The 25,818-nt window shown below is 36.4% G+C and overlaps 1 protein-coding gene across 2 annotated transcripts in view; it reads left to right on the top strand.

Annotated features, from left to right (window-relative positions):
• Positions 1-24,033, top strand: part of CHAF1A (chromatin assembly factor 1 subunit A) — a 56,920-nt gene extending 32,887 nt beyond the window's left edge. Inside the window, exons 5-15 of one of the 2 annotated variants that reach the window (XM_074204003.1) lie at positions 3,225-3,454; positions 3,814-3,874; positions 5,483-5,551; positions 6,118-6,344; positions 7,565-7,748; positions 8,801-8,881; positions 9,073-9,165; positions 12,462-12,720; positions 14,260-14,753; positions 16,885-16,981; positions 23,667-24,033. In XM_074204003.1, coding sequence (XP_074060104.1) covers positions 3,225-3,454; positions 3,814-3,874; positions 5,483-5,551; positions 6,118-6,344; positions 7,565-7,748; positions 8,801-8,881; positions 9,073-9,165; positions 12,462-12,720; positions 14,260-14,753; positions 16,885-16,981; positions 23,667-23,770 — 1,899 coding nt within the window. In that variant the 3' untranslated portion in view covers positions 23,771-24,033. The remainder of the gene's footprint in view (positions 1-3,224; positions 3,455-3,813; positions 3,875-5,482; positions 5,552-6,117; positions 6,345-7,564; positions 7,749-8,800; positions 8,882-9,072; positions 9,166-12,461; positions 12,721-14,259; positions 14,754-16,884; positions 16,982-23,666) is intronic. The other variant, XM_074204002.1, reaches the window with a different exon arrangement.
• The last annotated feature ends 1,785 nt before the right edge of the window (positions 24,034-25,818 follow it).

The raw sequence follows: 25,818 nt of genomic DNA, 5'->3' as shown, positions 1-25,818 counted from the left end.
GCATAAAATAGTAAGCAAAGCTCCTCCATGCACTTCTATTGGCCCAGTTTTTAAATCTTATTTTCTAGTTTTCTAATTTGTTTGTACTTCTTGAATTCTATATCTTTATAAATAACTGGGCTTTTGTGGCTTGTGAGTTGTTATTTTTGCTTTGCTAAATCTTGCATTTTTGCTAAGTTTTTATTTGCTACAAACATATAGCTTTATGTTCCTTCTAAAAGTGATAGTCCTTTTTTTCACAGAACATGTCATTGTACTATTATGCCTACCTACTAATAAAAATTAAGTATATAATTTCCTTTAAAAAGCATTTTATGGATGATTAGCATAATAAAACTTCATTATAAAGAGCTCTAATTCAATCATCCTAAGGTTATATCCCTGTTCCCTGACTACATGGTGATGAGTTGTTCTGTCTTCTTACTTGCATGGAAGGTTGTAGCTAAGGGCGGGTGTTTGTCTATAATCTGACACCATTGTTATAATAGGATCCTGTTGCATTTACTTCTGATGAAAGACAGCTTTGTGTTGTTGATTTCATGTTTTCTATGCTCATTTGGATTTTCATGCATCCAGCTTCTTTGGGAGATTTTAGAATTTAGCACCCATGAAAAAATTAAATATGTTTAATGTTTAATAGACTATGCTATGTATATTGTCAGTAATCTATAATTTCCAGAAGAGAATTTGTTTTAAATCTAGAAGAGATCTTAAAAATAATTTGGTCCAATTCCTTTCTTTTACAATTAACCAAATCAAGGCCTAAAGAAGTTTTAACTTGCCTAAGATCACAGAGGTAACAGCAGAGGCAAAATTTGAACTCTGGTTCTCTGACTACATAATTTAGCCCTTTTTTTAACCTTAACACACTTTTTTGTTTCCTTAGACAGCCACAAAGACTTTTTCTTACCAATCTGCTGCTAATTCTAGATTATTTGCCAAGTGCTGCCCCTGTGTATGTTAAGAGACAAAGCCTGGATATTTGGCTTATCTGTCTATAACTTCATAGGCACCTGTGGGAAGATGTCCATTTTGGAAATGCTTGTGGAATCTATGTCAGAGTAGATAGAGATGTGTAGGAAGATACAATTTGAAATGTAATATTTAGTCAGATATAATATTGAATATTGAATATAATATATATAGTTGTATAGCCAACTAAACAGTAATGTATCAAGCCCCCAATGCACCATATTTTACTTAGTTTTGAAACCTTTTATTTGTTAGAGTCTAGTTTAAGGAGAATTATGCAGTATGCCATGCCCCAAAATAACTTGCAATCCCTTTCATTTAGGATGTCTGATAGCTCACTGGATCAAGCCATATATCAATATGAAAGAGATCTCATTTGCTAAAAGGGTTCCTGATTTTAGTGATATGATAAGGAAAAACATTTAGAATACTCTCAGGTTACCCAGGTAGTAAAGATACAGGCTTGTTGCAGAAGCTAGTTGCTTGATTTTTTTTTGGATTATTCAAACTCATCATGACAGAGGAGAATGTTCTTGAGTTGCACTGTTTGGAATTTCTGCCAGGGGCAGAAAGGGGCTTTGGGTAAAAGCTATGGTATGGGTACTTTTGCTTCAGTCTAGCTCAGTTTAGAGTATTCTCACAAAACAGCAGTTTGGTTCTGGCTGAGTATTTGCTTCCTCTTCAAGGGTTCTTATTTTGGGATCTCTGAATTTGTTTTTTAAAAACTATTTTGAAAACTAATTATTCAGTATAATCATAAATCTTTTATTCATTCAAAAACATTATTAGAAGGCTTTACCAGGCCATGGAACACCAAATTTGGGCAATATATCACACAAACAGGATTAAAAACTACACTGAGAGGGGCAGCTAGGTTGTGCAGTGGATAAAGCACCGGCCCTGGAGTCAGGAGTACCTGGGTTCAAATCCATTCTCAGACATTTAATAATTACCTAGCTGTGTGGCCTTGGGCAAGCCACTTAACCCCATTTGCCTTGCAGAAACCTAAAACAAAAAAAACAAAAAAAACTAACACTGAGACCAGTTTCTAGCTGTTGAATGTTAACATGATTAAAAGCAGTGTGGAGTAGTTAAAAAAAAACCAAAACCAATAATATTGGATTTAGAAATTAAAAACCAGTACTTGAATTCCAGTTGGCTGTGCTACTCTGCATGATCTTAGGCATAACTGTCTAACTTCTTTGGATCTGTTTCCTTATTTGTAAAATAGGTAAAATGATTTTAAATAGTATCTGTCTCTTTAATTTAATTCTGTTAGCTTATGGACCCATTCAACTTTCGTTTCCAATTAAATGTGTTTCTGACAATCAGATTTAAGTAGTTAAGAGAAATAATTGTTTTTCCTGTTTTATAGATGAGGAAACTAAATTGCAAAATTATCTATTCACAGTGGCATGACAATGGTAGAGCAAATCTTGCTTTTCTAAGTATAAATCTAGTATGCTTTCCCCTAATATAGAAATAAAGTTAATACTTTATTTATTATAGAAATTACTTTGCTCTCAGAAACTTGGTAGTTTTTCTTTTTCCTTAATTAGTTAATGTTTTTCACAAGCTAAGAAATGGTTTTTAAGATGTGTTGGTAATTTATTTTATAACTTATTTCTAATGTTTTAAAGCATAAAAAAAGTCCCTGCATGATCCTAGCCTCCCTGTACTCTAAAGAAAGTACAGTAAATATGGCTTTATAGACTGTAGAAATTACCCAGGAGGAAATACAAGAGTTTTATAAACTTTACTAATGTATTAAATAACTCTTAACTTTCTGCCCTTTAGTGCTTTTGCACAGTAATCATGTAAGTTTAGTAGTTGAAAGCTTGATACATTCATTTTACAGATGAAGAAATTGAGGCACGTAAAATTTGTCCATGAAGATACCTTTAATTCTTTAAACCCAAACCAAGGGAAGTAGAATACTTCCTGATACTTCCTTAGTAGGCTGACCTGACCAGGAAAAGTTTTGAAGGCCTAATTTTTTAAAGGAGCCCCATTTTATTAATGCTTCTTAATTGAAAGAGTAAAAAGCATCACCATATGCAATATAAAATCAACAGCTTTCAGATCTATGAGTTTCTCTGTGTTGGGATATCAGTGAAGAGGAGTCTTTTTCTCAAACATTCATTAACTCTTCTTATCTCTACTAAAACACAGTAGTCTTTTGGATTTTCACTTCAAATCATTTTTTTTTGTGATGTCTGAAGCTCACCTGATCAATTGTCATTTGGCTACAGGATAAGGAACGTTTGGACAAGCAGCTAAAGTTACAGGCAGAAAAGGAAGAAAAAGAGAAGCTGAAAGAAGAGGCAAAGAGAGCCAAGGAGGAAGCCAAGAAGAAGAAAGAGGAAGAGAAAGAACTGAAGGAGAAGGAAAGACGAGAGAAGAGGGAGAAAGATGAAAAAGAGAAGGCAGAAAAGTTGAGACTCAAAGAAGAAAAACGGAAGGAGAGACAGGAAGCACTCGAGTAGGTGGTGCTCTTCCCTCTGATACTAGAATGACAGAAGCTAATTTACTTAATCTTTGTATTTAAATTCTGTGATGTCCACTATTTATTACCCTAAGATTAAGAAGGCAAAACTAGAATGATTTTGTTTACAGGCTTTCCTCATCTTTCCTATTGGTTGTAATTGAGTTTCCTTTTGGGAAAGGATTGAAAAGAAGTCTCCATTAGGATCTGTTCCCCTTCATCAAGCCAAGTCTTTGACCATTGAGAAATGTCTTTGACCATTCTGAAGATTTACATGTAAAGTGCTCTTTATAGAATTACAATGTTGCCTCAGCAAATTGTGAGTCTATTTTTTTTTTAAATCACTTTTCTCATAGGGCTAAACTTGAAGAGAAAAGAAAGAAGGAAGAGGAGAAACGGTTAAAAGAGGAGGAAAAGGTAAATAATTGTTCTTATTACTTGTCTACTTATGCACCCCTGACTATTGAACTGCAGCTTAAGATGTCCAAAACAGAATTCTTTAGCTTTCCCCCAAATACTCCTCTTTAGCTAACTACTCTATTACAGTGCTCCCATTTACCCAGTTTAACAGTCTAGGCATCATCTCTGGTTCACACATGGATCATTACAAGAGTCTGTTAGTGGGTCTTCCTGCCTCTGCAGTCCATATCCACAAAGCTGTCAGTGATCTCAAAAACAGATCTGAACATGCCACAACTTCTGTTCCCGCTTCATCACCTCCAGGATCAAATATGAGATTCTCTGTTTGGCATTCGAAGCTCTTCATAAGTTCTCCCCTTGCCCCCTACACCTTACCCACTCCCATGTTCTTTGCCAGTGACACCAGCCTCCTTATTTTTTTTATTTAAAAAAAGTTTTTTTCCTCCTTATATTTACACACACACACACACACACACATACCACTCACACACACACACTCACTCCCTCTCCTAGCTCTATCACTTTCTTTGGTTGTCCCCATGTCTGAAGTTTTCTCCCTCATTGCCAGCTTCTGGGTATCCTGGTTTCCTTTAAGTCCCAGCTAAAATCCCACTTCTACAAGAAACCTTTCCCAGTCCTCCTTTTTTTAAGTACCTTCCCTTTGTAATTATTTCTCCAGTCTATCCTGAATATGCTCTGTTGTCACATAGTTGGGTTTTTTGGGTAATTTATTTTATTTGAAGCAATGGGATTAAATGACTTGCCTAAGCTCACACAGCTAGACAATTATTAAGTGTCAAAGGTTAAATTTGGACTCAGGTCCTTCTGATTCCGGGGTCAGTGTTCTATCCCCTGCATCACCTAGCTGCCTCCTCACATAGATGTTTTTTTGCATATGGTCTACCCCAGAAGAATGTGAGCTTCCTGAGAGCAGGGGTTGTCTTTTGCTTTTTGTTGTAATATCAATGCTGAACACAGCACTTGGCACAAAGTAGGTGCTTAATGAATGTTAATTTAACTGACCATGTATTTCATAGTAAAGCATAGCTATCTTGTTAGAGTCTGTGACATTTCTTTTTGATGGGTTTTTTTTTTTTTTTTTTTAGATTTTTCAAGGCAGTGGGGTTAAGTGGCTTGCCCAAGGCCACATGGCTAGGTAATTATTAAGTGTCTGAGGTCGGATTTGAACCCAGGTACTCCTGACTCCAAGGCCAGTGCTCTATCCACTGTGCCACCTAGCCGTCCCACCTTTTTGATGTTTAAAAAAATCGTCCTAATATTCAGATATTGAGAACCACTTCTGTAGGCAGCAGTGTCTTCAAAGTTTTTTGAGCAGGAGAATAAGGTTAGACCTTTCCATTAGGAAAATTATTTTGGCACCTATATGAATGGTAGAATGAATGTGGAGGGTAGCTAGATAGCACAGTGGATAGTGCACCTGCCCTGGAGTCATATCCGGCCTCAGACATTTAATAACATAGCTGTGTGACTTTGGGCAAGTCACTTAACCCCATTTTCTTGCAAAAACCAAAACAAAAAATCCCAGAAAGAATGGATTGTGAGAGATACATCACCTTATCTTGTTTCATCTGTTATTAACCACAGCGCATTAAAGCAGAGAAGGCAGAGATCACCAGATTCTTTCAGAAACCAAAGACCCCACAAGCCCCCAAGGTGAGAAACTTGTTCCTTCAATTTCAGCTTTCTTTTGTTTCATTAATTTTTGTTGTTGTTTTTAATATGAATGGTATCTTCTGAAGCAACCAGGTTTGATTTCATCATTATGTAATCTTCAGCTATAAAGATTTTATTTCTCCAAATTCAGAAAATATAATCTGTTATTCATTCATCTACTCAAAGAGACAAAAATTGGCAGACTTGTTGCTTAACAAATATTTAGAATCTTAAGTGATCACTAAATTCACTGGACTGTAATAGATGACCTACAGACATTAGAAAAAATAATTTCAACATTTAGGGGTTTATAGCTAGTGGGATAAAACCAACATGTGTAATAAAACATATAAGACAATATCATTAAGCCATTGGATCCTGGAAAGAATAGTATTGAAGAGATCTATACATTAATAATTACTATTTTTGTTTTATGTGAAGAGTTCATTCAGGGATAACTTTGTTATGCTTTAACATTCATCCCAAATATCTTGAGCTATGTAATCTTTAAAAAAAAATTTTTAAGATGCTTGATATTTTAATTTTAAATTTATTCTTAATTTCAGACTCTTGCTGGCTCTTGTGGGAAGTTTGCTCCCTTTGAAATAAAAGAGAACATGGTCCTTGCCCCTCTCTGTCGAGTGGTTTTTGATCAAGACCTCTCTGATCAGTTTGACCAACTTCTTAAGGATCAAAATTCTGAATTAAATTTTCTGAAAGATCTCAAGTGCCGGGAACCTCACAAATCTGGACCCACCTTGCCTTATGTCCGAAGTCCCAATACTATCAACAGGTTAGTGACTGGGGTGATAGATTTTTTTCTTTCCTTTTTTTTCCTTGAATTCAGTCTAATGTGATGCTGAATTAGGGAGTCGGGAATCTGGGATTATAATCATAATTCTGCTACTCACAGATTGTATGGAATTGGACCAAGTCTTGGGTTCATTGTCTGCCATTGTAAATATGTCAGTGCCTAGATTCTGTGTAATGTAATAGAATAAGTAATGGACTTAGTTTTAATACTGTGACCATAGTAGATTTACTTTGACCCTTTTTTACTTCATCTGCAAGTTGAGGGTGATGCTGTTTTATTATCTGGGGGTTAATTGCTTAATCTGTACAGAGATGCTTCCTTTTCTCTAAAATAAAGTATGTTGGTATAGTGGTCCAGAGAGTCAGGGTATCATAGTGGGTAGAAATGTATTGGGGAGTCACTTAATCTCTGAATGTATTTCCTCAACTGTAAAATGAAGACAATAATAGTACCTGACTTACAATGTTATTGGCAAGTCATTTAATTTTTCTGAGCCTTGGTTTCCTCATCTGGAACCTCAGGGGTCAGACTTCAGTTCCGATTTTTTGTGATTATATAAAAATATCCTGTTGGTTTATAGCAGAAAGGGCAGCATTTTTTTTTATTTTTTTAGGTTTTTGCAAAGCAAATGGGGTTAAGTGGCTTGCCCAAGGCCACACAGCTAGGTAATTATTAAGTGTTTGAGACCGGATTTGAACCCAGGTACTCCTGACTCCAGGGCTGGTGCTTTAACCACTGCACCACTTAGCTGCCCTAGGGTAGCAATTTCTTGAGACAGCTGATCAAATGACATTTCTTCATCTAGAAAACACTGATAATTATAAGTTATACAACCTGTGCTAGCTTGTTGATTCGTGTCTGTCCTAAGCAGACAGCTCTTGTTTCAAAAATCTCTATAGAAAAGACATTTTTCTTCTATCAATTTACTTGCTCATGACTCAGCTTATTGAATAAAACCACAGTAACTCCCCATCTCCCCTTTAATATATGGAATAGATGTTTATGTCATTGAGGGAATTGTGCCAAAAAGAAGCTTTGTCTGTAGTTGTAGGTATTTGTGCTTTCTAATTGGGGCAAATGTTTTAACAGTTATTAGAATTTATTCACTTGAAATTAGGTTCTTGCCTCTTAAAAAAGAGGCCTTAAAAAAAGGCCTCTCCACAGCACCAGGTTTATATGTGATGAATTTCTCAATTCAGTATTTCACTCAGCAGTGATGTAGTGATAGTGGAGAGTGGCAAAGTCAGTGATGTTCCTGAAAGGAAGAAATTTGGCAGGATGAAGCTCCTGCAGTTTTCTGAGAACCACCGGCCTGCATACTGGGGTACCTGGAACAAAAAGACCTCAGCTATCCGTCCACGCAACCCCTGGTCCAAAGATAGTGTAAGTGCATTTTAAAGTTGCTTGGTGTTCAGATTATATGTGGGGGTGGGAGGTGGGGGCTGGGGATCGGGAGGAAGGGAATGTATTTATAGCTTGTTATCTTATTTGGTCTTAGAAATTTCTTTCATTTTTCAGATGTTTTAGTTTCTCTTTTCTATTCTCATCCATTCTACAGTAAAACAAATATTTATTATGTACTATTTAGATGGGTGTTCTAATGCTGAGTGATTTGTAATATTTAGATAAGACATGATTCTTTAAAGCTTTAAATTTATGATCCTATGATCCCTGTCTTCAAAGAGCTTAAAGTCTAGAATGGGCATAAGACCAACGTGAAGAACTATAATAAATAATATTATATGGAAAATGCATAAGTTACTAAACAAAGTATCGATCATGTAAGATAATTATTTTTTTCCCTTTTTTAATTAAAGATTTTATTTGAGTTTTACAATTTCCCCCAATCTTACTTCCCTTCCCCCACCCCACCCCACCCCCGCACAGAAAGCAATCTGTCAGTCTTTACTTTGTTTCCATGTTGTACCTTGATCCAAATTGAGTGTGATGAGAGAGAAATCATATCCTTAAGGAAGAGACAAAAAGTCTTAAGAGATAACAAGATCAGACAATGAGATATCTTTGTTTTTTTTCCTAAATTAAAGAGAATAGTCCTTGAACTTTGTTCAAACTCCATGGCTCTTCATCTGGATACAGATGGTATTCTCCATTGTAGACAGCCCCAAATTGTCCCTGATCGTCACTGATGGAATGAGCAAGGTTGATTCATCACCCCCTTGTTGCTGTTAGGGTGTACAGTGTTTTTCTGGTTCTGCTCATTTCACTGAACATCATTTCATGCAAATTCCCTCCAGGCTTCCCTGAAATCTCATCCCTCCTGGTTTCTAATAGAACAGTAGTGTTCCATGACATACATAGACCACAGTTTGCTAAGCCATTTCCCAATTGAAGGACATTTACTTGATTTCCAATTGTAAGATAACAATTAGAGAGTAGCACTTGACATTGACATTGACTCATTTTTTTTTTAAAAGAAACTGCTGGACTATGAAATTGATAGTGATGAAGAATGGGAGGAAGAAGAACCTGGAGAATCCCTCTCTCATAGTGAAGGGGTAAGAACAGTTCTGAAATTTAGAAGAGTTGACTTTCAAGAGACAGGTTTAAAATTGGTCTAGATAGGTTTGATTAGATTCATGCCTGTCTAACCTGTGTACATAAAACAGTAAATGGTATTTCTTTCTTGAGTTTTGGCAAAGACCCATTGTACCAGAAAAATAAACTTTTCAATTTTTTTCCTCTTTAGGATGATGAAGATGAAGGGGGTGAGGATGAAGACGATGATGATGGCTTTTTTGTACCTCATGGGTACCTATCTGAGGATGAAGGAGTAACTGAAGTAAGTTTATAATAATTTTTAGTGATCACTAAAATTGAAATTTTATTAATTTATTAAATTGACATTTTAAATTAAAAAAATTTAGTTAACAGAAAATGTTTTTTCTCCTTTCCACCTCACCTCATTGAAAAAAGAAAAACATTATAATATTACTATTTAAACAGAGCTAATTCCATTGTTAGATTCATATATCTCAATCTGTGCCCTTATTTTATCACTCCCTCTGTCTTTTGTAGGGAGCATGTTTAATCACAAATCATCTGAAATCATGATTGGTCATTGTATTAATCAGGGTTCTCAAGTCTTTACAATATTCAGATTATTGCATAAATTGTCTCAGTCTGGTTCTGTTTATTCATTCTGAATCAATTCATAGAATTTTTCCCAGATTTCTCTGAACTGTATCCCTTTCATAATTTCTTAAATTACAATAGTATTCAGTTTTAGTGATGACTATGCAAAAGTTCAGCTCAAAATTGTTTTCTGAAATAAATTAGGCCACTAATTCCCCTTGATTGTAAATTGTATTCTCTAGTTGAGCTATCTCAAATGTCATGAAATTTTAAAGAGCAATGTCCTCTTTAAGTTCAACTTGGACTTTTCAACAGGCATACTTGGAAATCCTCTGTCTCATTAAAGGTCCATTTTCCCTCCATAAGATTAGTTTTGATGCATAAGTAAGCCTAATTTTTTGTCTTCTCTAGTCAATCTTTTCTCAATCTCTCCATTTCCTTAAAGTAATGGCTGTTAAATCTTGTGTGATCTGTACTGTAACTCTTAAGTACTCTGTTTTTTTCTGGATGCCTGAAGTATTTTTTCTTTAATCTGGGAGCTCTGAATTTTGGCTATAATATTCCTTGGGGGGGGGGGGTGGCTAGGTGGTGCATTGGAGAGAGCACCGGCCCTGGAGTCGGGAGTACCTTAGTTCAAATCCGGCCTCAGACACTTAATAATTACCTAGCTGTGTGGCCTTGGGCAAGCCATTTAAACCCATTTGCCTTGCAAAAAAAAAAACCCAAAACACTATAATATTCCTGGGAATTTTTATTTTGGGGTTCTTTGGGTGATGCTGGGTCAATTCTTTCAATTACTTTGTTGTTGGGTTAAGAAGAGATGGGCATTTGTTTTTCTTTTAATGATTTCTCAAAATGTGTCATGTCTTAGGTGATCCAATGATTCTTTTTTTTTTTTTTTAAGGTTTTTTCCAAGGCAAATGGGGTTAAGTGGCTTGCCCAAGGCCACACAGCTAGGTAATTAAATGTCTGAGGCCAGATTTGAACTCAGGTACTCCCGACTCCAGGGCCGGTGCTCTCTCCACTGCCCCACCTAGCCACCCCATCCAATGATTCTTAAATCATCACCTCCTGATCATTTTTTTTTTTAAGGTTTTTGCAAGGCAAACAGGGTTAAGTGGCTTGCCCAAGGCCACACAGCTAGGTAATTATTAAGTGTCTGAGACCGGATTTGAACCCAGGTACTCCTGACTCCAGGGCCGGTGCTTTATCCATTACTCCACCTAGCCGCCCCCTCATCATTTTTGTAGAGATTTTGTTGCCTCATAATTTTCAGTGTTTTTGTTTTTATTTATTTATTTTTTTTTTAGGTTTTTGCAAGGCCAGTGGGGTTAAGTGGCTTGCCCAAGGCCACACAGCTAGGTAATTACTAAGTGTCTGAGACTGGATTGAACCTAGGTACTCCTGACTCCAGGGCCGGTGCTTTATCCACTGCGCCACCTAGCCACCCCAATTTTTATATTTCTTGATACCTCAAGTCATTGACGTCTATTTAGTCAATTCTAATTTTCATTCAGTAAATATTTTTTAGGGGTGGCTAGGTGGCACAGTGGATAAAGCACTGGCCCTGGAGTCAGGAGTACCTGGGTTCAATCCGGTCTCAGACACTTAATAATTACCTAGCTGTGTGGCCTTGGGCAAGCCACTTTAATCCCATTTGCCTTGCAAAAATCTAAAAAATAGAGAGGCATAAATATTTTTTAAATCTTTATTAATTCTCATGCGTTGTGCTAAACACTGGGGCTATAAAAAAGAAACAAAAGATAGGCCTTGCCCTTGTTTCAAGCGATTCTCTTTTTGTATTTTTCTTACATAGCTCTCATTTCTTTTTCCATTTTTCCCTCTATGAACTCTTCATTTGTTTTTGTAATTTTAAGGCAATGGGGTTAAGTGACTTGCCCAAGGTCACACAGGTAATTATTAAGTGTCTGAGGTTGGATTTGAACTCGGGTACTCCTGATTAGGGCCAGTGCTCCATTCACTGCTCCATCTAACTGTCCCTCATTTGGTTTTTAAAATAACTTAGCTCTTTTTAAACTGTTTACTTTATTTCTTCCAAGAATTCTGGTTGGATTTGTGCCCAAGTTGCATTTTTCTTTGAGGGTTTTACTTGTAGATGATTTGGAGTCATTCTTTTCTGGATTTATGTCTTGAACTTCTCTGTTACTACAATAGTTCTTTATGGTGGGTTTTTTTTTTTTGTTTTTTTGTTTTGTTTTTTTTTTTTTGGTTTGTTCATTCTTCTAGTCTAGTTTTTGACTTTAGACCTTATGTTAGAGTTGTCAGCTTGTCTGACCTTGGTTGGAGGTTTCAGTAGATCATTGCTATACCTAGCCACTTCAACTTGCTAGGGGCTTTGCAGATTCAGAGTAGCTGATTCTGAGCTTGTTCTTCCTTACCTTGTATAGGTAGGGCCTTCCCCACTATGATTACTCATCCCTTCCACCTAGGCCTAGATATTGGTTCACTCCTCAATGTGCTCTAGATAAGGGAACTGGAATAGGATAATGATTAGGAATTGCCAGATGTCACTCATTCCTACATCCTCTGTTAGTTCATTGGTCTTCTGGGAAGTTCTTTCCCAGTGCCCATTCTTAGCTCTCCTCCAGTCCTAGCTAGGTACGGAGATGGGGTGGGGGGGGTACTCCATCCGTGGCACATTTTTGGCCAGACCAAGCCCCCTTTGTCCACAGACCTTTGTGTCTATCTCTCTATCTGGCTTAGAAAAACAGTTCACTGTGATTTTTATCCCCTTAGATTTCCAAGTCAAAATTCAGTTTAGTTTGTTTTCTAAAACTTTGTACTTTTTTTCTGCTACTTGACCATTTTGACTCTGCCTTTCTGTTATTTCAAAAGAAGTAAACTTCCCATGAGAGCCAACATGGATCTGAAATTAAGAATATAAAATAGTTGCTACCACACATAATACTATATCAAGCAATCTTTAAAGAGCTGTAGTTAAAGTTGGAGTATTTGACCTGTTCTCTTTCTCTTGGTGTGCAGGAGGGTGCAGATTCAGAGAATCACAAGGTTCGCCAAAAGTTGAAGGCAAAGGAGTGGGATGAATTGTTAGCAAAAGGGAAGAGGTTCCGTGTACTCCAACCAGTGAAAATTGGCTGCATCTGGGAAGGGGAGAAGAACAATAATGCCAATTCAGAATTAAAGGTGTTGCAACAATTCACAGCTTGTATTTTAGACACAGTCATTCCAGAGGAGGAGCATACACCGAAGACCAACAAAAGAGAAAAAAGGGATCGACAGAGTAAGCTCTGATTTTAGGGTGGGGGATGGTTATGAGAAACCAAAAGCAGAGATCTTCCCTTCTGCCTAAAATCCTATAATTACTGAACTTCGAATTGTAAGGACCATTAGCGATCCTGAAGTCTAATTCAGACCAAAACATTTATTCAGTGCCTTTTTTATGTTAGTTATTATGCCAAATGCTGGAATAGAATAGAAAAGACAAGCAAATAGTCTCTCCCTTCAGGGATCTTTTATACACACACACACACACAAACACACACACACACACAGCCTTATATTATTTGGGAGAAAACAACATTGACACAAATAGTAGACAAAAGTAATTTGAAAAGGAGATAAATGTTAGCTGAAATCAGGAAACCATGGAGGAGTTCACAGAGAAAGGGGCACTTGAGCCTTAAGGAGGAAGAAGATGGTGAAGTGCAGTTGAAGGAATAGTTCAGGCAAATGAATGGAACTTGTGCAAATGAATGGAGCTATATTTTATAGAAAAGGAATCAGGTTCTGAGACAGGAAGTGACTTACCCAAAGTCATTGGTAGTTGGAGATTTCAACTCAAGTGCTCTGACATCAAAATTAATGTTTTTTTCCACATTAATATGGAAACTCATTGGAGGAGTCCCTGGAACAGATGGATGGTGATAAATCACTCAGCAGGCAATCACCTGTTGAACTAAGCATTGCCAAATGATGGATATTGAGGATAAAAATGAATTAGTACGCCTGAGGATCTTATATTCTGTGGCAGAGGCAAACATGTCAAGTCAACAAGCATTTATTTAGTGCCTTCTATGACTTGGCGCTGTGCTGAGAGCTGAGGATAGAAAGAAAAGAAAAACAGTCTCTGCCTTTAAGGAACTCACTGTCTAATTAAGGTGATAATCTACAAATAACTATATACACACATGACATATACAGTATAAATGGGAGATTTTCAAAGAGAAGACCCTAGTAGTGGAGAGGGGACCAGGAAAGGCCTTCTTACAAGAGGTGAGACTTGTCCATAATCATAGCTACTATGCCTATGATCCAAAGTTGCTTTTCCTTATTACCAAGCCATATTCCAGTTTTTGTCTATAACGTCTTTGGTTTATTTTGGGTATTAGTATAAGAGATAATAAGTTTGTATTTCACAAATGTATGATTTCAGACTTGAATTTTCTAGCAATGAAGTTTCTGTGCTATTTTGCAGAATTTTTTCAACTATACAATATGGGTAATTATAATACTTTTATAAATTGTTGAATTGTTTAAAAGATATTTTCCTCTTAGTAACACTGCAGAGGTCAATAGAGCAAATAATGTCTTCATTTTTCAAAGAAAGTGAGGCCTTTGGAGACATTTCTTTTGGATTTACAACTAGTAAGAAGTAACTAATCCATGACTCAGTGCTAGGTCTTCAGGTTCTCTTAGCATGGTGTTCTTTTCAACATGCACAAGATCTTAAGCTAAAAACTAATCCATCATAATCCTACACATAGAGCCTCAGTTAATGCAATTATAGATTTCATTATGAATTTTTTTTCCTCCTTACCAGTCTTAGAGCAGCTACTTCCATTATTGCATGGGAATGTGAATGGCAGTAAAGTGATCATTCAAGAATTTCAGGAGTACTGCCGCCAAGGCTTGTTCAATAAGGGCACAAACAGCCCTGATAGTGGCACAGCTAGCCCTACAAGCCCAAGTACCTCCCGGCCACAAACTCCAACTGCTAACGAGGATGCTGTTATACCTTCCAAAGCTAGACTAAAGCGGATTATTTCTGAGAACTCAGTATATGAGAAAAGGCCAGATTTCAGGATGTGTTGGTATGTTCACTTGGAGGTGCTCAAGAGCTTTGACCAAGAACACTTACCTGTGCCTTGCCAGTGGAACTACATCACTCAGGTCCCATCTGCTACTAGAGAGGACAATGGCAGTGGACTAAACCCGCTGGGACTCATACAAACTACTCCAGTCTCACTAAAGAGAAAGAACACAGGCAGTATGTCTATCACTCATTTCATGAAGAAACCAAGGAATGATGAACAGGTGAGAGTTCCTTCGGGAGAATCTCTTCCCCAAAAGGAGGAGAGCAACAGCTAACCATATGATATGCATAATGTGTGGATGCTGAATAAAACTTTGGGGATTGACACAGGAGGCAGAGTTTGATGTTCTGTGAGGGGAAAAATATAAAGGGAAAAAGATCCTGATTTTGAATTTTCAGAAATTATTAATTAGAAGGTTAAAGATTCTAGATATCTGTGAAAGCTCTATCTTTTTGTCTTCCTGAACTCGATTTCTGACTATGGATTCTTTTTTTTTTCTTTTGATTTTAGCAAGACAATGGGGTTAAGTGATTTGCCCAAAGTCACACAATAGGTAATTATTGTCTGAGTCTGGATTTGAACTCAGGTCCTTCTGACTCCAGGGCTGTTCTCTATCCACTATGCCACCTCTACACTGAAAACTGATTGACTAAGTAAGCATTAATCAGTCTACATAAAAAGTCAAAATTTTCAGAATTGGAAGTCTCAATATTGAACTGACCTCAGAACATTTTATTCAACCTATACCTGAACTGACATAAATTCATTCTGTAACATCCCAACAAATGACAAGACACTAGAGATGGAAAATTCATTACTTGCTTATAGGGTAGCTCATTGAACTTATGGGCAAACCTAGTTTTTAGGAATTTGTCCTTATAGTGAGCTAAATTCTGCCTCACTTGTAATTCTCTAGGAAAACAAATATAATCCATTATCTTCCTCTCACCTAAATCTTCTAAAAGCTAAATATACTCAGTTCCTTTTACTAGTCTTTATATGGCATCATCTTCCATCTTCATCAACCTGTTAGTTATCTTCTGGACAGATTACAATAAATTGTTACCATTTTCCTCCTTGAACTTTATAAAACTTAGCTCTCTGTGACTTTAGGCTGTTACTAGAAGTTAAATCTAACTGGAGACTCAACACCATTAAGATGGCTTAAGTGTATCTTGTAAACTCCAAAGGTAGTTGCAAAATAGGAGTTCTCAAAATATTGGACAATGGTAATAGTTAGACTGGATAGCCTTGAAGAAAGAACACTCATTCCAACTGTAAATTCTGACCCATTTATTTAAGAGTTAGGCAGAGGGGCGGCTAGGTGGCGTAGTGGATAAAGCACTGGCCCTGGAGTCAGGAGTACCTGGGTTCAAATCTGGTCTCAGACACTTAATAATTACCTAGCTGTGTGGCCTTGGGCAAGCCACTTAACCCTGTTTGCCTTACAAAAAAAAAAAGAGTTAGGCAGAGTACTTTACATGGTAAACATACATTTAATTTTTCCTTAAGAGGTCTGAACTCAATATATATTTAAAATTTTCTGTAACTTTGATTAAATGACCTAAAAAAGTACATTTTTTTTGTGAGGATGGGGAGGAGAACAGGGAGGAGATTCATAAACACAATAAGGTGGTTTCGGTTTTATTGACTTTTTTTTCACTGATTCTAGAAATTTTAGTATTCCCATGTGGAAAACTGACCAAAGTATGTTAATTAGGAAAGGCCAATCATTCTTCCAAAAAAAAACCCTTTCATACATATAGGAAATAGAAGAGCAGAATTAGTTTCTCAAAAAAATGACTTTTTTTTAAGAATTTATTTGAGTTTTGAGTTTTACAATTTTTCCCCCAATCTTACTCCCCCACAATGGAAAGCAATCTGTCAGTCTTTACTTTGTTTCCATGTTGTACATTGATCCAAATTGAGTGTGATGAGAGAGAAATCACATCCTTAAGGAAGAAACAAAAAGTATAAGAGATAAGAAGATCAGACAATAAGATATCTAGTTTTTTTTTCTAAATTAAAGGGAATAGTCCTTGAACTTTGTTCAAACTCCATGACTCTTTATCTGGATACAGATGGTATTTTCCATTGCAGATAGCCCAAAATTGTCCCTGGTTGTTGCACTGATGGAAGGAACAAGTCCATCAAGGTCGAACATCACTTCATGTTGCTGATAGGATGTACAGTGTTTTTCTGGTTCTGCTCATCTTGCTCAACATCAGTCCATGCAAATCCCTCCAGGCTCCCCTGAATTCCCATCCCTCTTGGTTTCTAATAGAACAATAGTGTTCCATGACATACATATACCACAGTTTGCTAAGATATATCTCATTGAATTGCTTTAGGTTGAAACTGTGGAAATGGATGGATTCCAGGCAGACACTGAAGAAGAGGAGGAGGATGACGCTGATTGCATGATTATAGATATCCCAGTTGGCAGAGGTAAGAATTAGAACCTTTAAGCTATTTCTCTTTATTCATTTGGTTTTTTAAGTTTTTTGCATGGCAGTGGGGTTAAGTGGCTTGCCCAAGGCCACACAGCTAGGAAATTGTTAAGTGTCTGAGGTCAGATTTGAACTCAGGTACTCCTGACTCCAGGGCCAGTGCTCTATCCACTGTGCCACCTAGCCTTTTTTTGTAAATACTATTTTATTTTATTTTTTCCAATTATGTGTAAAAAATTTGTAAAACATTCATTTTTTATTATTTTGAATTTTACAATTTTTCTCCTAATCTTGCTTCCCTCACCCCCCCACAGAAGGCAGTTTATTAGTCTTCACATTGTTTCCATGGTATACATTGGTCTAAGTTGAATGTGATAAGAGAGAAATCATATCCTTAAGGAAAAAAAATATGAGAGATAACAAAATTACATAAGATAACGATTTTTTTTTAAATTAAAGGGAATAGTCTTTGGTCTTTGTTTAAACTCCACAATTCTTTCTCTGGATACAGATGGTATTCTCCATCACAGATATCACAAATTGTGCCTGATTCCATGTTTCAAGCATTCATTTTTTATAAGATTTTGAGTTCTAAACTTTTTCTTCCTCCCATTCCCTGGGGCGGCTAGGTGGCACAGTTGGATAAAAGCACCGGCCCTGGAGTCAGGAGTACCAGAGTTCAAATCTGGCCTCAGACACTTAATAATTACCTAGCTGTGTGGCCTTGGGCAAGCCACTTAACCCTGTTTGCCTTGCAAAAACAAAAAAAAAGGAGATAAACCATTTCCTGGCTTCAAGATGGCAGGCAATCTGATATAGGTTATATATATGTAATCATGTAACATAATTCCACATTAGATATGTTGTAAAAGAAGAAAGAGAACATGGGAAAAGCTATCCCAAAAAAGTGAGAATAGTATGCTTCAGTCTGCATTTAGACTCCTTAGTTTCTCTCATTTTGGATAGTATTTTCTGTCTTGGATCATTGCTCAGAAGGTTAAGTCATTCATAATTGATCATCACATGATGTTCTGTGTATACTGTGTATAATGTTCTCCTGGTTCTGCTCTCTTCACTCAGCATCAGTTCACATATCTTTCCAGGTGATAATGAAATCTGCCTGTTCATCATTTTTTATAACATAGTAATATATTCCATTACATTCATATAGTTCTACTTGTTCAGCCATTCCCCAATTGATGAGTATCCCCCTCTATTTTCAATTGTTTGTCACTAAAAAAAGAACTGCTATAAATATTTTTGTAGATGTAGAACCTTTTCCCTTTTTTATGATCTCTTTGGGGTAGATTTAGAAGTGGTTTTTTTGGATCAAAGAGTATGTGCAATTTGATTGCCCTTTAGTATAGTTCCAATTTGCTCTCCAGAATGGTTGGATTAGTTTATCCAGCAAAAGTGGAAAAGAAAAAAAAATTCATTAGTGTTCCTATTTTCCCACATCACTCCAACAGTTATCATTTTTCTTTTCTGACTTATTAGCCAATCTGATAAGGTGTGAGGAGGTACTTCAGAGCTGTTTTAATTTTCATTTCTTTAATCAATAATGATTTAGAGCATTTTTTTCATGTAACTATAGCTTTAATTTTGTCATCTGAAAATCTGCCTGTTCATATCCTTTGACCATTTATCAATTGGGAACTGACTTGTATTATTATGAATTTGATTCAGTTCTCTATACATTTGAGGAATGAGGCCTTTATCAGAAACATTGGCTATAAAAATTGTTTCCTATCTTTCTCATGTCCTTCTAATTTTGATTGCATTGGTTTTGTTTATGCAGAAACTAACTTTAGGTAATAAAATTATCCATTTTGAATTTCATAATGTTTTTTATCTTGTTTGGTCACAAATTCTGTTTTATGGGAGTTTCATCTATTCACACTCACAGTTATGGTTACTATATATTTTCCTCCATCCTAGTTTTCTCCCATTTATACTTTTCTCTCTCTTTTCACCCTCTCCCTTCTTAACAGTGTTTTACTTCTGACCACTGTCTGTCTCTAAGATTTCTTTACCCAACTGAGTGTATGTTATTCTCTCTTTGAGCCAAATCCAATGAGTAAGGTACTAACAAATGCTCACCTTCATTCATTCTCTACTATAATAGGTCTTTCACATTTCTTCATGCAATATAATTTACCTATTCTGCCCCACAACTTTCCTGTTTTCCTAATATAATCTATTTTTTCACCTCTTAATTTTTTTTTTCATCACATCAAAGTCAATTTATACCCATACCCTCTTAGTCTACTCCTTCTAACCACCCTAATAGATACAGTTTTTAGGAGTTACAAGTATTGTCTTCCCATGTGGGGATATAAATAATTTACTCTTATGAAATATCATGGGGTTTTTCCTTCCTGTTTACCTTTTTATGTTTCTCATATTTGAAGATAAAATATCTGTTCAGCTTTGGTCTTTTCGTTAGGGAAGTTTGAAAATTCCCTGTTTCATTGAATATTCATCTTTTCCCCTGAAAGATTATGCTCAATTTTGTTGGATAGTTATTTCTTGGTTGTAATCCAAGTTCCTTTGCCTTTCAGAGTATCATATTCCCAACCCTCAGATCCTTTAATGTAGAAGCTGCTAAGTCCTGTAATGGAGAAGTCTGTGGCTTCTTGATTGTTTCTTTTTGGCTACTTGCAGCATTTTCTCCTTGATCTGATAGGTCTGGAATTTGGTTACAATATTCCTTGGAGTTTTTATTTTGGTATTTCTTTCAGGAGGTGATTGGTGGATTCTTTCAATGACTAATTTACTGCCTGGATCTGGGATATCCGGACAGTTTTCCTTAAAAATTTCTCCAAGCTCTTCTTTTGATCATGGCTTTCAGGTAGCCCAATGATTATTTTTTATTTTTTCAATTGATATTTTATTTTTCTAATTAATATTATGAAAGTTTTCAACATTCATCCACATACATATGCATACTTTTAAGTTACATGATTTTATTCCACCTTCCCACTCCCCTCCCCTCAGTGAGAGTCAGGTGAATATCATACATACACATTTGTGTCTAACAGATGAGTCATTTTCAGTATGAGGAATTAGGATTAAGGGAAAAAAACAAAATCATGAGATAGGAAAGAAATAATTAAGAGAAATTTTTAAAAAGTGAATGGTAGTGTTCATTCAGATTCTGTAAGGGTTTTTTTGGTTTTGTTTTGTTTTGTTTTTCTTCTTCTGGATAGGGATAGTATTATCCATAGCTGGTCTCTTAGGGTTGTTCTAGTTCTAAGAACTACTGAGAGGAGCTGCATCCATCAAGGTTGATCAACTCACAATGTTGTTATTGTGTACACTGTTCTCTTGGTTCTGCTCCCTTTACTCAGTATCAGTTCCTGTAATTCATTCTATGCTTCTCTATAGTCTGACCATTCATGGATTCTTATAGAATAATAGTATTCCAGGGCATCTAGGTGGTGCAGTAGATAGAGCACTGGCTCTGGAGTTAGGGGACCTGAGTTCAAATGCAGCCTCAGATACTTATTACCTAACTGTGTGACCTTGGGCAAGTCACTTAACCCCATTGCCTTGCAAAAAAACTTAAAAAAAGAACATAGTATTCTATAACATTCACATACCATAACTTGTTCTTCAACTATTTCCAATTGATGGACATTCCCTCAATTTCCAATGCTTTGCCACTACAAAAAGCTACTGTGAATATTTTGGAACATGTAGCCCAGTGATTCTTAAATCATCTCTCCTGGATCTGTTTTCCTGGTCAGTTGTTCTTCAATTGAGGTGTTTTACATTTTCTTCTATTTTTTTCTTTTGATTTTGATCAGTTCTTGATGTCTCATAACGCATTAGCTTTCACTAGAAAATAGCCCAATTTAATTTTTTAAGGAATTATTTTCTTTAGTTAGTTTTTTATACCTCCTTTTCCATTAGACCAATTCTATTTTTAGGAGAGTTGTTTTCTTAAGTGGATTTTTTTTTCATTTGGCTAATCCTATTTTCTTAAATTGTTTTCTTAAGTGTGCTTCCTTTTCCAAGCTTCTTTTCCCAATTCTTATTTTACCACTCTCACTTGATTTTTAAAATATTTTTTGAGTTCTTCCAGTGGAGTTTTTGGATTTGAGACCAAATTCCTCTTTGAGTCTTCACACGGAAGCATTTTGATATTATCCTCTTGTGAATTTTGTGTTTTGATCTTTACTGTTGCCAAAATAGTTTGCTTTTTTGTTTGTTTGTTTGTTTTTATAAGGCAAATGGAGTTAAGTAGCTTGCCCAAAGCCACACAGCTAGGTAATTATTAAGTGTCTGAGACCGAATCTGAACCCAGGCACTCCTGACTCCAGGGCTGGTGCTTTATCCACTATGCCACCTAGCCGCCCCCAATAGTTTGCTTTTAAAAAATTTTTTATTAACTTATTTTTTTCAACTACAATCCCAATGCAAAGAAAATTTTCAAATATTCATTTTTCTGTAAGGTTGTGAGTTCCACATTTTTCTCCCTTCTGCCTGCCTCTTGACAAAGGATAATGCCATAGTAGTTTTTTATGGTCAGGGCTCTTTTTTGTTGTTCAGTTTTTTAAGTTGAGCTCTGCTTCTGGGGAATAGGAGCCAAGAACCTAGTCACTAAGGTCTCTGGGACTGGCAGCTTGCTTACTCACTGTGCTATGAGGATTCGACCTACTAACAATTGTTATGCTGGCTTGCCTGGAAACTGCCTGTGCTGGGCTCTGCTTTCCTTTTACCCAAGTAAGACACCTTTCCTGCTTGGACTTGAAAATTGTTTTACTTTGTCTTTTTTGTGGATTCATTTGCTCCAGAATTCTTTGAGAGATTTATTTAATGTTTTCTCAGGGAAACTGAGAAGAGCTCAGGCAACTTCCTTGCTTCTCTCCACCACCTTGGCTCTGTCCCTTTTATTCCTCTTTAAAAAATATTTTTTCCCTCTTTGAGTTCTGAGCCCTTATTTTCTCCCTCATAAAAGAAATCTAGTGTTAATGTAGCCTCTTTTAACTGATGGAATACTTGGGTGATATTGCTTATTTTGGTGAATCTGTGATTTCTTTTCTTTGGTGCAGGTTACTCTTCAAACACATCTCATCCTATACCATTGTGGTCCATGTTTATCTAATGCCCTGGAGGCCTTACCTTTAAAAGAAAAAAGTGTGACTCTGGTTCACTTTTTCCAGTTCATTGGTCATCAGAAAAAAATCTTAGATTGCAGAGATGAAATGTAAGACTAGTCAAAAGAAAAAAAAAAAGACTAGTCAAAAGAGAGAAGCATAAGAAAGAAAGAGTTAGGAAGACCTGGTTTAAAATCTTGCCTTTGATATATGTAATATGTAACCATGTTGAGTCAGTATCCAGCCAACTCTAATCCTACATGTTGCAGAACAGTTGGTAATGTGGGTTGATGAAATCTTTTCATGAGTAAACTAGGCCAAAAAAGGTCCAGCAGTTAAATTTATCTCTTAAGTGTCTAAAAATTAATTCTTTGTCTTCCATTCTATACTGTCATGTCAGACAATATAGGGGGCAGCACAGAACAGGCTACTGTGGTTTTTTTTGTTTTATGGGTGGTTGTAACTAGGAATGTATCTCCTAATCCCAACCTCTTGGTTGACCCTAGAGCAGCAAACTTGCTCCACCTCTGGAGTTTGGAAAAAATGACTTGAATTTATGATCTACTTCAGAACCTTTGAAAATATTGTCAAATGAGATGTTGAATGAGGACTTCTGGGGAAGGAGTGATAAGAGTAGTAATTATTTAATTACAGAACCTAACAATAATAATTGTTAATAATGCTGATAGCATTAGACATTCAAAAGCTATCAAGAATACTTAGCTGCTTTCTTTCTATATTCACTTATTTGGACTTCTCTCTTTTCTTATATTTGTGGTACTGGGCTGTGTGGATTGGAGCCAGGCCAATAATGAGTGCTCCGGTATGACCTAAGAGGCATTTATTTAGTTTTACCATTTAATAGTCGGAAAGTTCTATCTTTGTGGTGTTGGGGTCCTTAGTTTCACAATTTGTGAAGAATGATACAATAGTATAAAAACTTATTAAATAAGTCTATATTATTGTTGTGAGGAGCTCAAACACTTCAATATGACATTTCCATGTTATGCTATGATTTATAGCATAGACATGACCCCCCAAATTAGTGACTCAGATGATCCTTCTTTATTTTCTTCATACCCAGACTGTGGATATCAACCAGCTGTTGGTCACTTGTCAAATGTTAGAAACAGGAGGACAAGCACAAATTAATATGAGGCAGTCATAGATGGAAAAAGGATATTACAGTTACATTCTTAAAGCAGAAACAATTTTTTTTTTGGCAAGACAATGGGGTTAAGTGACTTGCCTGAGGTTACACAGATAAGTAATTACTAAGTATCTGAGGTCAAATTTGAACTCAAGTCCTCCTGACTCTGGGGCCAGTGCTCTATCCACTTACCATCTCACTGCTCCAAACAGGAACAAATCTTGAAAGAATCATGCACGGCCACAGACCTGCATGTCCATATCGATCAGACTGTAAATTTTCAAAGCATCTATTCACTCCAGTATGAGAATGTTGGGGCTTCTCTTTGCTCTTCAGCCAGATGACAGAAGGAACGGGAATGTCATTAAGCTGCTGTGCCATCTGAAAGTGACAGAAACCCAAATTAAAGAGATCTCATTCTTCTTTTCCAGAGGCTAAATCCCCATGTGGACTTGATTCTAAGTTTGATGATGGTGCAATGGAAACAGAACCCAGCGATGACCCCCAGCCTGTCAGTCCATCTAACAGAACTTAACACCACAAACTTACTAATCCCATAATGTATGTATGTAGAATTCTTTAGATTATTTTAAAATGTGTATCAGATACTTGAAAATCTTCCCATTTCTTTTGTAAAGAGAAGACAGCACTTTGTCCTGCTTCACAGCCCCTTTGGAGGTTTGAAAGTTTATATAGAATGACTGATTAGTTCTTTGATAATTGTAAAAACAAAAACAAAAAAAACAAACCAAACTGCATATTAATCTGTCTTTAATAAAGCATTATTGAAATTTGCTATTTTGTATGAGAAATAACTTGTTCTCCTTAACAGTTTTAGAAGGCAGGCTATGTTACTGATTGTAAATGTTCTGAAAACCCCAGTAGCTTAAAGTCCCTTGTCAAGGACTTTTTATAATTTTGTATAATATGGGCTTCTGGATATAATGGTGGAAATGTATAAATTTTTATTCTATAGCCCTGACTTGGTCTCTTTCTCCTCTTTTTTATTTAATTTTTAAAATTATAAGCTTAATAGGCATTAAGAAAAACATACTCTGGAGCCAATCAATTAAAAATGCTTGAATTTTATTGTTGTCCCAGCTTTGTCAAGATACATTGGGACTTCAGAAGGAAGATGAATTTGACAGCTTCAGGGAAAGTATGCAAAGATGTCAGGTATTTGCTCATGAATCCTTCATAGTACTTCGGGATAAGCTAGCAGGCCAGCCGGGATGCCCATAGCTAGTTAGTGGGAAACTGAGACTCGACTCTTGGTCCAATTTTCTTTTCCCTACCCAACTGGTGAAGACATGGTGCCTCTAAGTAATATAATCAAGAAATGTGCAGTATAGTTGGAAAGGCAAGGTTAAGACATGTGTGAAGTGTGAAACAGAGCTAGAAGCCACAGCTGTGAGGTAGGTAGATTTAGCCAGGATACTGGTGTGGCAAGCCTTGGCTTGGTGACTACTTGGTGACCCTAGGCAGGGCTCTTGATCTTGCTGACTTAATGTTAGGGACAGGCCCTATAATTGTACCTTCTGCAATTTGTAGTCTTGGAGCATTGCCTATGTCACTGAGAGATTAAGCACCATGCTCAGGGTAATAAAAGAGCCAGTGACATGGCCTATACTTGAGGTCAGGCCTATTTGGCTCTGAGGTCTGCTTCCCATCCACTAGACCACACTGCCTTTTTGTTTGTACTAGAGAAGATCTGTCCTGTTTTTAAAGATGTGTGGGAATTACTAAAAGAGCCCTCCCTCTCCCAAACTCCTCAGTTTCCAGCTCAGGTAAGGGAGAGATCCCTAATTCACCCTTATAAGTTGCATAACTTTTACCTCTGAAAGTTAGTTTTCTCATCTCTAAAATGGGATGGTACTTGTACTTTACAAATGGAAAAGTGAGAAAAGTATTTGGGAAATGTCCAAGTGCAGTAGAAAAAAGGAATTACTGTGATTTTTTTCCCCTAAATGAGCCAGAAAGACTAGTTACTAGACTTTTTTGAGATGGAGTGTTTCCACTTCTCTTAAGCCCATGTTACCCCTGTGATGTTTGTAAAAGAAAGAACATATGGAGAATTTGTTCATTATCCTTGGGAGACCTTCCCAACACCTAACATCTAGAGAAATTCTTAATTTACTGTGTAAGGTTTAGATTTAGTAATGAAAAAAACCTGGGAAAAAACATGACAATTCACCCATGAATTTAATCATGCTTATAGAATTCTCAGTGGGACTGCACATTTCAATGGAGGTGTGGTATGTGAGAAAGAAATCCACCATGATTTAGCTAAAGTTGTCTTATTGGGAGGGATTGGCCGCTGCTTACACTATGAAGCAAGATGACATATAGATGTAGCACTGAATTGGAAGTCAAAAAAAACTGGGGTTCTAGACACTTAGCTGCTTTGTAACCCATCATTTTATTTTCTCACTTTCAGTATTTGTGAAATGGAGATAGTCATAATTACCTCACAGGGTTGCTGCAAGGAAAAAAAAACAATATATGCTGAACATTTTACCAACCATAAAAGCAACATACAATATTAGCTATTCTTATTACAAGTTTTTTTTAAGTATTTCTCTC

Source organism: Macrotis lagotis, chromosome X (assembly GCF_037893015.1).
Source record: "Macrotis lagotis isolate mMagLag1 chromosome X, bilby.v1.9.chrom.fasta, whole genome shotgun sequence".
NCBI lineage: Eukaryota > Metazoa > Chordata > Mammalia > Peramelemorphia > Peramelidae > Macrotis > Macrotis lagotis.
Note: the sequence above shows the minus strand (reverse complement) of the source record. Positions and strands in the feature narration are given on the sequence as shown.